At 52.8% G+C, this 11743-nt stretch overlaps 1 protein-coding gene across 1 annotated transcript; it reads left to right on the forward strand.

Moving 5' to 3' along the window:
* Nucleotides 1-881: 881 nt before the first annotated feature.
* On the forward strand, nucleotides 882-2468 carry SLC18A3 (solute carrier family 18 member A3). Its single transcript, XM_066621387.1, has one exon. The coding sequence runs from the start codon at nucleotides 882-884 to the stop codon at nucleotides 2466-2468; it is 1587 nt and encodes a 528-aa protein (XP_066477484.1).
* Nucleotides 2469-11743: the final 9275 nt, after the last annotated feature.

An 11743-nucleotide genomic window follows, 5' to 3' on the forward strand; every position in this document is an offset into this window, starting at 1 on the left:
AGCGGAGGGGAGGGTCCGAGGCTCACTCGGAGAGCCCCTGAGCCGGAGGGAGGGACAGGGCCCCCCGCCTCCTGATTGGCCTGATTAATGGGCGGCGGCAGCCCTCGGTGCCTGCCGCCGTCTCCCCGTCTCGCTGCCGGCACCAGACTGCCAGGAAGGAGACGGCGGGCAGGGACGACGCGCCCTCGGAGGGGCTGGAGGAAGGCTGTCCGCTGCCACAGCAGCAGGGCTGGTCCCCAGGACGGAGGCAGGGGGAAGAGCAGCTGGCCGTCCAGACTTGGGGCAGAGCAGGAGGGACGGGGCGGCGCCGGCAGCCAGAGGAGGGCAGGGGTCTGAGGAGGCGGGCGGGCGGAGGGGGCGCGATGGGTGTGGGCGGAGGGGAAGGCTGAGTGCGGGGGAAGGAGGATCGGCAGAGGAGGAAGGGATCGCAGCTGCCCTGGCCAGGGAAGGGAGGCACGGCAAGGCGGGAGGGCTGCTCTTGAGGCAGGAGGAAGACCAGCATCGCCAGACTGCCCGGGAAGAGTCGACGGCAGAAGGAGCAGGCAGGGGTAAGAGCCCGATCCGAGGCAGGTCTACTCTGAAGTAAATCCCACTGTCTTCAATGGGACCTACTCCCAGAGGATTGTAGCCTAAGCCCGGAGGGGAGAGAGGGCTGAGCATCCCTGGGCAGGAGGAGGTCCGGAGGATGAGAGGAGCGGGGGAGTGAAAGAAAGAAAGAAAGAAAGAAAGAAAGAAAGAAAGAAAGAAAGGGAGGGAGGGAGGGAGGGAGGGAGGGAGGCTGCTCCTGCCCCCCCCCCAGAGCTTGTTAGTGTCCCCCCCACCGCGCCCCATGCCCAGCTAGCGCCTCCCGCCAGACTCGGCGCTGCCAGTGGGTGGAGAGGATGGCGGGGGAAGCGGCGGGCGACTCGGCGGGGCCGCGCCGGGCGGTGGAGAAGCTGTCGGAGGCGGTGGGCGAGCGCACCAAGGCGCTGGGCAGCGCCCTGCAGGAGGCTCACCGGCAGCGGCGCCTCCTGCTGGTGATCGTGTGCGTGGCGCTGCTGCTGGACAACATGCTGTACATGGTGATCGTGCCCATCATCCCGGACTTCATCGCCACCATGGGCGGCCACCCAGGGGCGCCCCAGCAGCAGCAGCAGCCCGGCAACCGGAGCGGCAACGCCAGCAAGCCCCTGCAGCTGCTGCGGCCGCGCTACCCCGCGGATAACGAGGACATCAAGATCGGGGTGCTGTTCGCCTCCAAGGCCATCCTGCAGCTGCTGGTGAACCCCCTGAGCGGCACCTTCATCGACCGCGTGGGCTACTCCATCCCGCTCTTCATCGGCCTGTCCGTGATGTTCCTCTCCACGGTCATCTTCGCCTTCGCGGAGAACTACGGCACCCTCTTCGCGGCGCGCAGCCTGCAGGGCCTGGGCTCGGCCTTCGCGGACACCTCCGGCATCGCCCTCATCGCCGACAAGTACACCGAGGAGTCGGAGCGCAACCGCGCCCTGGGCATCGCCCTGGCCTTCATCTCCTTCGGCAGCCTGGTGGCGCCCCCCTTCGGCGGCATCCTCTACCACTTCGCCGGCAAGAGGGTGCCCTTCCTGGTGCTGGCCTGCATCTCCCTCCTGGACGGCCTCCTCCTGCTCCTGGCCATCAAGCCCTTCAGCGACCGGACTCGGGACAACATGCCCGTGGGCACTCCCATCCACCGGCTCATGGTCGACCCCTACATCGCCGTGGTGGCCGGCGCCCTCACCACCTGCAACATCCCCTTGGCCTTCCTGGAGCCCACCATCGCCAACTGGATGATGAAGACCATGGGCGCCAACGAGTGGGAGATGGGCCTCACTTGGCTGCCGGCCTTCTTCCCCCACGTCTTGGGAGTCTACATCACCGTCAAGCTGGCAGACAAGTACCCCCACCTCCAGTGGTTCTATGGGGCACTGGGCATGGCCATCATAGGGGCCAGCTCCTGCATGGTGCCCGCCTGCCGGAACTTTGGCCAGCTCATTGTCCCTCTTTGTGGCATCTGCTTTGGCATCGCCCTGGTGGACACTGCCCTGCTGCCCACCCTCGCCTTCTTGGTCGACGTCCGCCACGTCTCCGTCTATGGCAGTGTCTATGCCATTGCTGACATCTCCTACTCTGTTGCATATGCTCTCGGTCCCATTGTGGCCGGGGAGATTGTCCACTCCTTTGGTTTTGTGCAGCTCAACTTGGGCATGGGCCTGGCAAATGTGCTTTATGCCCCTGTCCTCCTCGCCCTCAAAAACATTTGCCAGATGAAACCATCCCACTCAGAGAGAAACATCCTCCTGGATGAGGGACCCAAAGGACTTTATGATACCATCAAGATGGAAGAGCGTCAACGCAAGGGCAAAAATCTTCGCCCTGTAGGGGGCATGGAAGAAAACAGTGTAGATTCTTACCATAGAGACTTGAAGGGGGCTTCTGAAGAGGACTCTTCAGACTATGAGTATACTTAGAGGTTGGGTAGGGTGTGTGGGGGAGGGGAAGGAGAGCATCTTGGCTGTTATCTCGATGTCCCAATGTGCCACTATACTACAATTTAACCTTTGTCTTGATGTGATGGCTTTCTTCTTCTTGACTTTTTTTTTTCCTGAAGGTATTACCTTAAAAAACTTGTCAGGAGAAAAGCTACAAATACCTGTCTGAACATGAATGGTGCATTTGTATAGATCTGTGAAGGTCCTTCCAAATTCAATGAGGAGACACCTCCAAAACCCCCTCACAAAAGTGTGTCGTGCCATAAGGTCTTTCTTGCAATGTCGTGTGTGACTCTGGGCTGGTTCACACATGCATGTGCACTACTTGATTACATCCAACATAGAATTGATTCACACATGCTGTTTTCTCTACCAGTGGCTACTGTTCTATGGATGGATGGATGGATAGGGAAACCGAGGGCCCAATCCTATCCAATTTTCCAGTGCTGGTGCAGCCATGCCAATGGGGTATGTGCTGCATCCTTTGGTGGGGAGACAGTCACAGAGGCCTCCTCAAGGTAAGGGAACATTTGTTGCTGCATTTGGTGAGCTACTGTGAGTTACAGGAAGCTGGACTAGATAGGCCTATGGTCTGATCCAGTGGGGCTATTCTTACTGCTGCTGCACTGGTGCTGGAAAGTTGGATAGGATTGGACCCTGACTCCACTTAAATAAAACAAAAACTCTGAGTTTGAGGTGATTCGGAAGTCCAATTTGTAGTGTTAGATTTGTGATGCTCCATGTGCGCGCATGCAAGTCAACAACCTACCGCGGTGTCAGCCTATACTGCCTCAGTCTCTGTTTTCAAACCAGCAGGGTTTGAAAAAGCCAGACACATTTTTCCAAAACAGAGTCAACTGCAGAACGCTCATCCCAAGGACTCCATAAACATTGTACATATATAGCTAGGTAGAAACCTATGTTCAGAACTTTCCATCACTTCCATGTTTAATGCCAGCAATGGAAATCACATCATGTTAGTCCTCCTCTGGGGGGGGGGCGGGGAAGCTGTAACCATTTCCCTCCCCCTGTTGTGCTGCTACTATCTGGTAAATGCAAAATATTCCCTACGATGATGTTTTCGTCTGAAACTGCTACCCACGAATGTGGACTGAATAAATGCCGTTCGAGGGGAACCGTGGTCTCCACGTGGTTGTTTGTAGGGATCAGTGAAGGGTGCGGTCCCAAACAGGCTGAATAGGGAGTGTGCATTGAATTCAATGGGGTTTAGGATCGCGCTGCACAGAACGAACTGGGGGGGGGGATACTTAGGATCCTGAAGTTCTTTCATTTCCAAAACCCCCGCGCAAAGCTGTAGAAAATCAGCTTCCAAACCAGAACTACGACCCTAAACGTCGAGCCCTCCTCTACCCTATGCCGCCCGCCCAGCGACAGAGTCCACAAAAAATGTAATTAAAAAACTGTAATTGAACAGCCATCTCAACCAAGCGCTCGCAGAACCCATTGATTTCCATGGAAGCGCCTGTCCTGGACTCTTTCCCCGTGAACTGGACGGGGTGAGTAGCCCGCGCCTAGCCATGTTTACTCGGGAGTAAGGACACAACCCTACCTACACTTTCCTGGGAGTAAGCCCCATTGACTCTAATGGGACTTACTTCGGAATAGACAAGCATTGACTTGGGCTCTCAGGCTGCAATCCTATCCCCACTTTCCTGAGAGTAAGCCCTGTTGACTCTAATGGTACTGACTTCTGAGTAGACATGCCTGTGAGTCCCGCCGCGATCCAAAGGACTTGAGGCTGCACTGCGTGGCACACTTACCTGGCAGCAAGCACCATTGAACAGGATGGGACTTACTTCTGAGTCAACATGCTAGGATCGCGCTGTGACTTGCTAGTAAAAGTGGCCCTAGGATGGGGGGGCTTTGTAAATATTGAACGCTGGGTGGATCGTGGCCAGCGTCGGGGTTGGGTTTTGTGGTTTCCTTTGAAACGAGGGTTTCAATCAGGTTTCTGCCCCCCACCCACCAAAAAACAAGGCTCCAACTAACATATCGTGTAATATGGCAGGCATATGGCAGGGCAAAGAATCTTTCAGTATCAACAGGAAGAATATGGTGAAGAATATAAGGTGAAGAATTTGGTGAGGGGTGGGGATCCGAAATCCTCCAAATGTGCCGTAATTGAACCTTTAGGATCGCGCTGCACGACCCCTTGGATGCGATCCCCTTGTTTCAGCCTGCTGTCCTACGCTTACTGGTAATCAGCTCCCCGGGAATTGGTTCCGAGCAAACGTCTTAAGGAGTGTGAGCCCAATCCTATCCACAACTACTCAGCAAGTAAATCCCATTGTAGTCAATGGGGCTTACTCCCAGGTGAGTGTGAATAGGATTGCAGCCTGTGTCAGTTGCTGGCATAGACTCTAGTGGACTGATAGCCCAATCCTATGCATGTCTACTCGGAAGTGAGCCCCATTGAGTTCAGTGGGGCTTACTCCCAGGAAAGTGTACGTAGGATTGCAGCCTGAGTCTACAGGCTCCCAGCTTTGGACGTTCCCAGCCTACGGATTGTAACTCGGACACACACGCACACGTCCAGCTGAGTTCACGAGGGCTTACTCCTGAGTCAGGGCATAGGATCGCGTCCCACGTCTCCTCCCAGCCAGGGTTTCAAGGAAGAAAGTCAGGCATGACTTGGGCAACCCAGGTGGTCAGTTTCACTCCGATTCCCGGACCGCGGTGGGCCTGCAAATGCTCGCCTTTCCCCCAACCCCCAATTCTATTTCTCAGACTTCTTCAGGGGCACTTTAGCAGTTCCCAGCCTTTCGATCCGGCTTTCTAACCAGAGCTGCCTTCTCGGGGTTTGTTTTTTTTGGGGGGGCGGGGGGTAGATTTGCAACTGGCAAGCCAATATCCCTCTCAAAAGCCCTCACTGAGCTCTCTCAATACTGTGTCTCTCGAGATCCGCCTCAAAAGCGAATGGAAACTTACTTCAGCCCCATCGCCAAAGAGGTGGGGGCGTCTCTGCTGGAGTCTCGCTCGGGAAACTAGCGAGGGAGGTTGGAGAGCTCTCTACAACTGGCAGATTGTGAAGTTGGAGGACGGCGAGCAGATAGAATGGAGGACAGAGTGCCTCTCCCTCAACCCTGGTATAAAAGAGAGAATGTTGGCAAGTGTAGCTTTTTAAACCTTCCAGGTTGAGCTGAACCTGCCCAGATTCTCTCTTCTATACAACGGTTAAAGGGGTAGGCACTCTGTCCTCCATTCCTGCCCAGAACTGAACAGCTACTACACAGTTACAATCCTGTGCGGCATCTCCCTGCTGCCCTTCTTTTTTCCTGGACGTCGTTTCCTACCGGGTGTGCTAAGATCTCTGCTGGGCCACGGGGGTCCACCAGCTTCTTTCCAACAGCCCCATGACCTGCCCCCAAAGCCGGCAAGCAAGACACGAAAGCAAGAGACTTCCCAAAGTCGTCTATCTGTTTACTCGGAAGTAAAGCCAAACAGTGCGAACCAGGGTTGCAGTGCAGGGCTGTAGAGGGGCAGCACGAGCCTCCTTGTCTCGGTTTCCTCGCAGGGAAGTCCCATTGGGCTCTGTGGGGGCTTACTCCCGAGTAGAACCCTTTCCCCTTGGTCTTATTCCCCACCCCCCACTTTTGGGCGTACTGCACGCACTCAGGCTGGTTTGCCATTCAGAAAAACCATCCAGCGAGATGATCGCGACGTCTCCATCGAGCCAGGGGGGCATTTAGTTTAAGGCTCCCCCCTCAAATACACATTTCGTTCCGACCCCCTGGTCTCCCTCCCTCCGACTTTCCCCGCGGTGGCTCGACGTGATTCACTCCTTCCTCCCTCGATGGGCAGGCTGTGTGTATTTTCGACCCAGCTCCTCTGGAAATAACATTGAAAGCCCATCCATTTCAGGGCCCCGCAGAACAGCTCGGGGTGTCTGAGGAGCGCTGGGGAAAGTGGCTTCCAAGCAGCCCTCCACAATGGGGCGGGTTTTCCAGAGCGCAGCGCTGAACAAGAGAGAAACTGAGGCAGCCTCGAAGGGGATTGCTGGGGTTGACGAGCAGGAAAGGAAGAAGACCCAGCAATGAGATTCCATCTTCTTCCTATCCGTGGATCACCTGAGCACAAGGGAAGACCTAATCAAAGCTCAGGGGACAGTCCTAGCCCCATTTACCTGGGAGTAAGCCCCATTGGCTACACGCATAGGACTGGGCTCCCAGGCGACAGGCACGGGAGTGATTTGCAAAGAGAGGGCGCGGAGGCCCCTGTCATTGCATTCACACTGAGTCCAGTTGTTCGTGAAACAGATCGGGGGTTCTGGATCTTTGGTCAGGCCGATCCAGTGGAATCCAGATCTTCCTAAGAAGCTTTGCGGGGTCATCGTTTGGCAGTCTTGGAAATCGGGATCCGTTCGAGTTAAGTTCTCCCACGCTTAGGAAAAGGAGGGTGAATCGAGATGTGGGATTCTTATACTAGTGTAACCCACACCGATGCTGCAGCTTTGTCCAGCCTCTCCTTCGAAAGGCCGTGACCCTAAAACGGCCTGTTGTGGGGGATGGAAGGCCTCCTAAGAAGAGGAACGGGTGCCGCGATCCTATGCACGTTTACATGGATCTAAGTCCCACTGAGTTCAAGGGGACTTGCTTCCGAGGAAGCGCGCACGGGACGGCCGCTTTGGTTCCGAAAAGACAAGAGGGGCAAGAAAAGGCGGACTATTTTTCTCCCTTGTGGGGTTGGTTTCAGACTTGGGTGGGAGTCTGTAGAGCAAAAGAACTTCTCAAGAGTGCTGGTGAGCTTTTGAATGTCTAAGGATGCAATCCCACCCACACTTTCCTGAGAGTAAGCTCCATTGAACACAGTAGGACTTACTTCTGCGTATACATGCCTAGGATTGTAACCTAAGAGCTCTGTGCAAGCCACACACACCACAAAGCGTCCATCCTCCAAGACATCGCTCATCCTCGTCTCCTTTGAACAGAAAGGCAGACAAAGGTCCTTGCTCAATCAACTTCGTGTGTTGCATTCAATCCAGATTCAATCTAGAATCAACTCAGAGAACAAACTGACTGGGAAGATCTTTGCCACCCACTCACTGTGTGGCCTTGGGCAAGTCCCTCTCTCCCAACCTCAGCTGCTCATTTGAGAAATGGAAAGAATAGTGATCACAGGAGAATTGGTTGGGGGGGGGTGAACACGTAGCAAAAGAAGGTAAATATCTTTGCAGACTGAAAGTGCAACATAAACTCTACTGTTTAGAAGAGATGCCATTACGTCTGGAAAAAACTACACCCGCGAAGTATTTAGACCTGAATCTGCTACACTGGTCTTCTAAGGCTTCCTCCAAAGAGCCACTGAAGGCGTCCTTTGATGGAGGAGGGCGGAGAATTCCCCCTTCAGAGGTCTGCAGTCCCATGACACGAGTTTGCACCCAATTCAGACGTGCCTGGCTGCGCTGAGGAAACGCCACGTGTTTTCCATCCGCAGAGTTCTGTGTGGCTGGGAGGCAGAGCGGAGTTGTGAGTTAGGCTGGTCCAAGTCCCATGCCTTCTTCTGGGGTCTGGCTTGGACCCTCCGCAGCCGCCAGCCAGCCACCCACCCACCTGGGCAGGACCGCTGGAGCCTCCGGCTGCGGCTGCCTGGGGCCGTCCTGGGGTTCCCTTGCTTTACTGGGCGTCCGCCTCCTCCTCGCCCATCCCAGTAGCGCGAGTGGGGAGGGCGGAGAGGAGGAGTCTCGCCGGGGGAAGGCGGCTGGCTGGCTGGCTGGAGAGAGTCCTCCCCGCGCCCGTGGCCAGAAGGCAGCCGAGGTGCCGCCGGGGTACCATGGACAGCGACCCCGGAGGCTGCAGCTGAGTGGCTTCGCTCCGGCTCCTCTTCCCATTCGCACCTGCTGCTGCGCCCAGCTCCGGAAACTTTGTCTCGGGGCGCCAGGTAAGGCTTTGCCCTGCGAGCGCTCCGCGGGGCATCAGGCACGGTCCCCGGCAGGGACGTCCCGCCGCCAGCCTGCCCGTGGAAGTGGGTTTCCCCTGCCACTCTCCCTCGGTCCCTTCCTCCAGATCCTCTCAGGAATAGGCATCTTTCCAATCAGTTCACCAGGATTTGGTTTTAGGGCTCCCAGTGCAGTCCCCATTCTTGGGGGGGGGGGGGATGACTCAGACTCTGGGTTACTAGTTACCCTCCTGGGGTGGGGGGCAATGGTTCTCACTAGCCTTCTCGTCATTCCCTCCATCCACTGCCACACGATCCCCCACTTGGGGTGGGTGTGAGGGGGATATTCTACCGGCCAGTCTTACAAGCACTTTGACTTGTTGAGTCGTGTACGTCTGGATGTACTGTGAAATCATCAGATCTTCAACGTAATAACTCAAAGCCCCGTTCAGGGGAGCCCTCGGGAGGAAACCGATTGAAACCCAGTTTTGATTTAACCTTGAATTCGGTAGTCTTTACTTGTAAGTAAACATTCACAGGCTCGTGCTGCAACTCGCACGCAGTTCCTGGAGTTAGTACCAAATTGCTAAGGGCTAGAGCTGGAACTCGGAGCTGTGCGATCCTAAGGACTGTTGAGGCTGTAGTCTCCAAGGTGCTCACTCCAGATCAGAAGCACTGGAACCAACGGGAGTTGGTGGCTTCTATCTGCCAAACCTCCCCTGTAGCCAAGGCGCTCGCTTCCATTGTAGCTATTAATTTTCTTGGCCACCGAATGTTCCGCTGAAGTTTGCACATCTGATCAGCCAAGCTGCTTCTGGTTTTAACTTTGGAGTGGAGTATTTCACAAAGAGTATTTCTAGATTTCTTTCCAAGCAAAGCTCAAATCTTTCATGGGAAGAACTGTTCAAGGGTTGTAGACAATTTGTTTCCTGCTCTCTCTCTCTCTCTCTCTCTCTCTCTCTCTCTCTCTCTCTCTCTCTCGCTCTCGCTCTCTCACGCACACACACAAGCACACACAAACCCTAATTCTAAGAGCTCTTACCCCTCAGAGTCCCTCTGGATGCACCTCAGAAGATTGGAATAGGGGAATCCCCACTTTCTTCCCCAGTCCTTCTCAGAATTGAACATTCACAATATTCTGAAAAAAGGAAGCACAAGACACAAATCATTGTAGGAGGGAATGTTCAGGAGGGAAGTGGAAAACTCAACCCTCTTCTATGCATATTTACCACTATCAATCATCATCATCATCAAAATTTCATGAAACACAGTTGTAAACTGGTGTTCAGCAATTGATACAAGTCTCAACCTGAGACCTAAGCATTAATGCCTAAGTATTAATACCTAAGTATTAATATTATTATTATTAATTAATTAATTAATACTATAGCATCACTGTGTAGATAAAACAAGGTTGATTCCTGCTTCAAGGATTTTGCTCTAAAAGTTATCAGGTTCAGTTGTTAAGGAGACTTGACAAATTCTCTCAAAACACTGTGGTTTTGTAGTACTGTATTGGTTGCTGTTCTCTAATGTGGTCCCATGTTCTCTAATATGGGGAGAAAGCTCCCCTTGTAGGTTTTACTGTCCCTCTTTTAAATTATCTTTAGCCACTGCTCAGAGCTAGGCAGCGTTCCATTTCAAGAACGAGGTCCCAGATTCAAATCCACCTGGAAACCTTCTATAAAGTATAAGGTGTGTGCTGGGTCTGATTGCTCAAGGATGAAGGAAATGAACTCTGGGTCAGAGGCACTCCTCACTTCATTTTGACTGAACATGTTTCAGAACTGAGTCCTGTCACCGGCAGCAGGGGATGAGTCTGCCTTGTTGGGCTGGAGCTCAGATTAAATGCTCTCAAGATGCAACAGTTATCTTTTGGTTTTCCTTTTATTTTTGCATTTCTTTTATGGTCCATGGGCAATATTTGGAAATACAACTGAAATTGAAATACCAAAAGGACAAACCACAACAGATTTTCAAGTGCTGAAAGCTACTTGTACAATACTTGGGAGTTTCTTCTGCCCAGTCAGGATTGGGGTGGGTGGGTTCTGCTTTGTATATTTTCATCTTTTCATTTCCGCCTACACGATTGAAGGAGAAGAACAAAAGATGCTCAGCCAGCTTGGAAGCATAAGTAGTTGATTAATGTGCACAGGCAGATCAAACACAGACAGAAAAACATGGAATTACATCATTTACATCCTCTACCTCTGTCTGGTGACAAGTAACACAGAGAAGCATCATTGCACCCAATATACACCCACATTTCTTTTATTCCACTTTTTTCCCATAGGTCAAACAAGTTGTACAAGTTTTTGAAGCTTTGCTTAAACCTGCAAAACCTATGTCAGAGGTAGTAGTGGGGTAAATGTACACATAAGAAAAACAATAATTCTTCTATCATACTACCATGGGGGGGGGGGGGATTGCTGCCTACCAGCTTCTCCCTCAAACTGGAAGAAGATTTAAGTGCTCTGAGTCTATAAAGCTCTCCATCAAGCTTTCCATCTGCTCATGACAGAGGGCTCCCTCACTCACTAAGCCTAAGCAGGTGAAACCTTGGTCAGTCCTTTGCAAACAGTATCCCATAATGGTCCCCAAGGGCTGGGACCCTAACATAGAGAGAACACAGGAGCAGTTCACACATTCAACAGAGGTGTCAATCAAGAGACAACCTAATCACTCGGCAAGCTTCATTCATGCAAGATCTATTTATGAACACTGGCATGCAGATAACCATTTTTGCATGTCCATCCAAGCTATCCATTGTTGATTATTGGGATCATCATTGGATAAATACAATCATGCAAATTGGCCTTTCATTGCTTAGGAAAATTCTGTCCTTGGCCTAATTCACACGTTATTTTTAAAGTCTGGAACCTGTAAAGACAGAAAATCAGCAAGATGTTTGCATAATAGAGTCCTCACATTGCATCGATGATGTATAAAAGTAGACTTCTGTTGGAGTTTGGTACAACTCTGTCTGCTGTCAAGAGGTGGCAGGATACTGTCCTGAAAGGGTTAAGCCATGGCCCAGTGACCCTACACTTTACCTGTCCTCTTTGGATGACCTATGTGGGGGGTGTGGCCCAGACCCTATATCTTTCCTTCTGCTCCGAGCACGCCCTCTCTTTTTCTCTCTTGCAACTCTTCCACGCTGACCTGACAGGATGGCCCACAGCAGGGCTCTGCTGGCGCCGCCATCTTGACCACATGCAGGATGAGGCAGCTTTAGGGCCTTGTTATTTTAAGTTAGTGTAACCTCTGATCCTAATCAGATGCTGTAAACATGCTTCTATGGAACCGTGAGTAAATGACTTCTTTTGCAACTTCAACCAGCCATTGTCGTTTGTCTTTTA

Source organism: Tiliqua scincoides, chromosome 3 (assembly GCF_035046505.1).
Source record: "Tiliqua scincoides isolate rTilSci1 chromosome 3, rTilSci1.hap2, whole genome shotgun sequence".
Lineage (NCBI taxonomy): Eukaryota > Metazoa > Chordata > Lepidosauria > Squamata > Scincidae > Tiliqua > Tiliqua scincoides.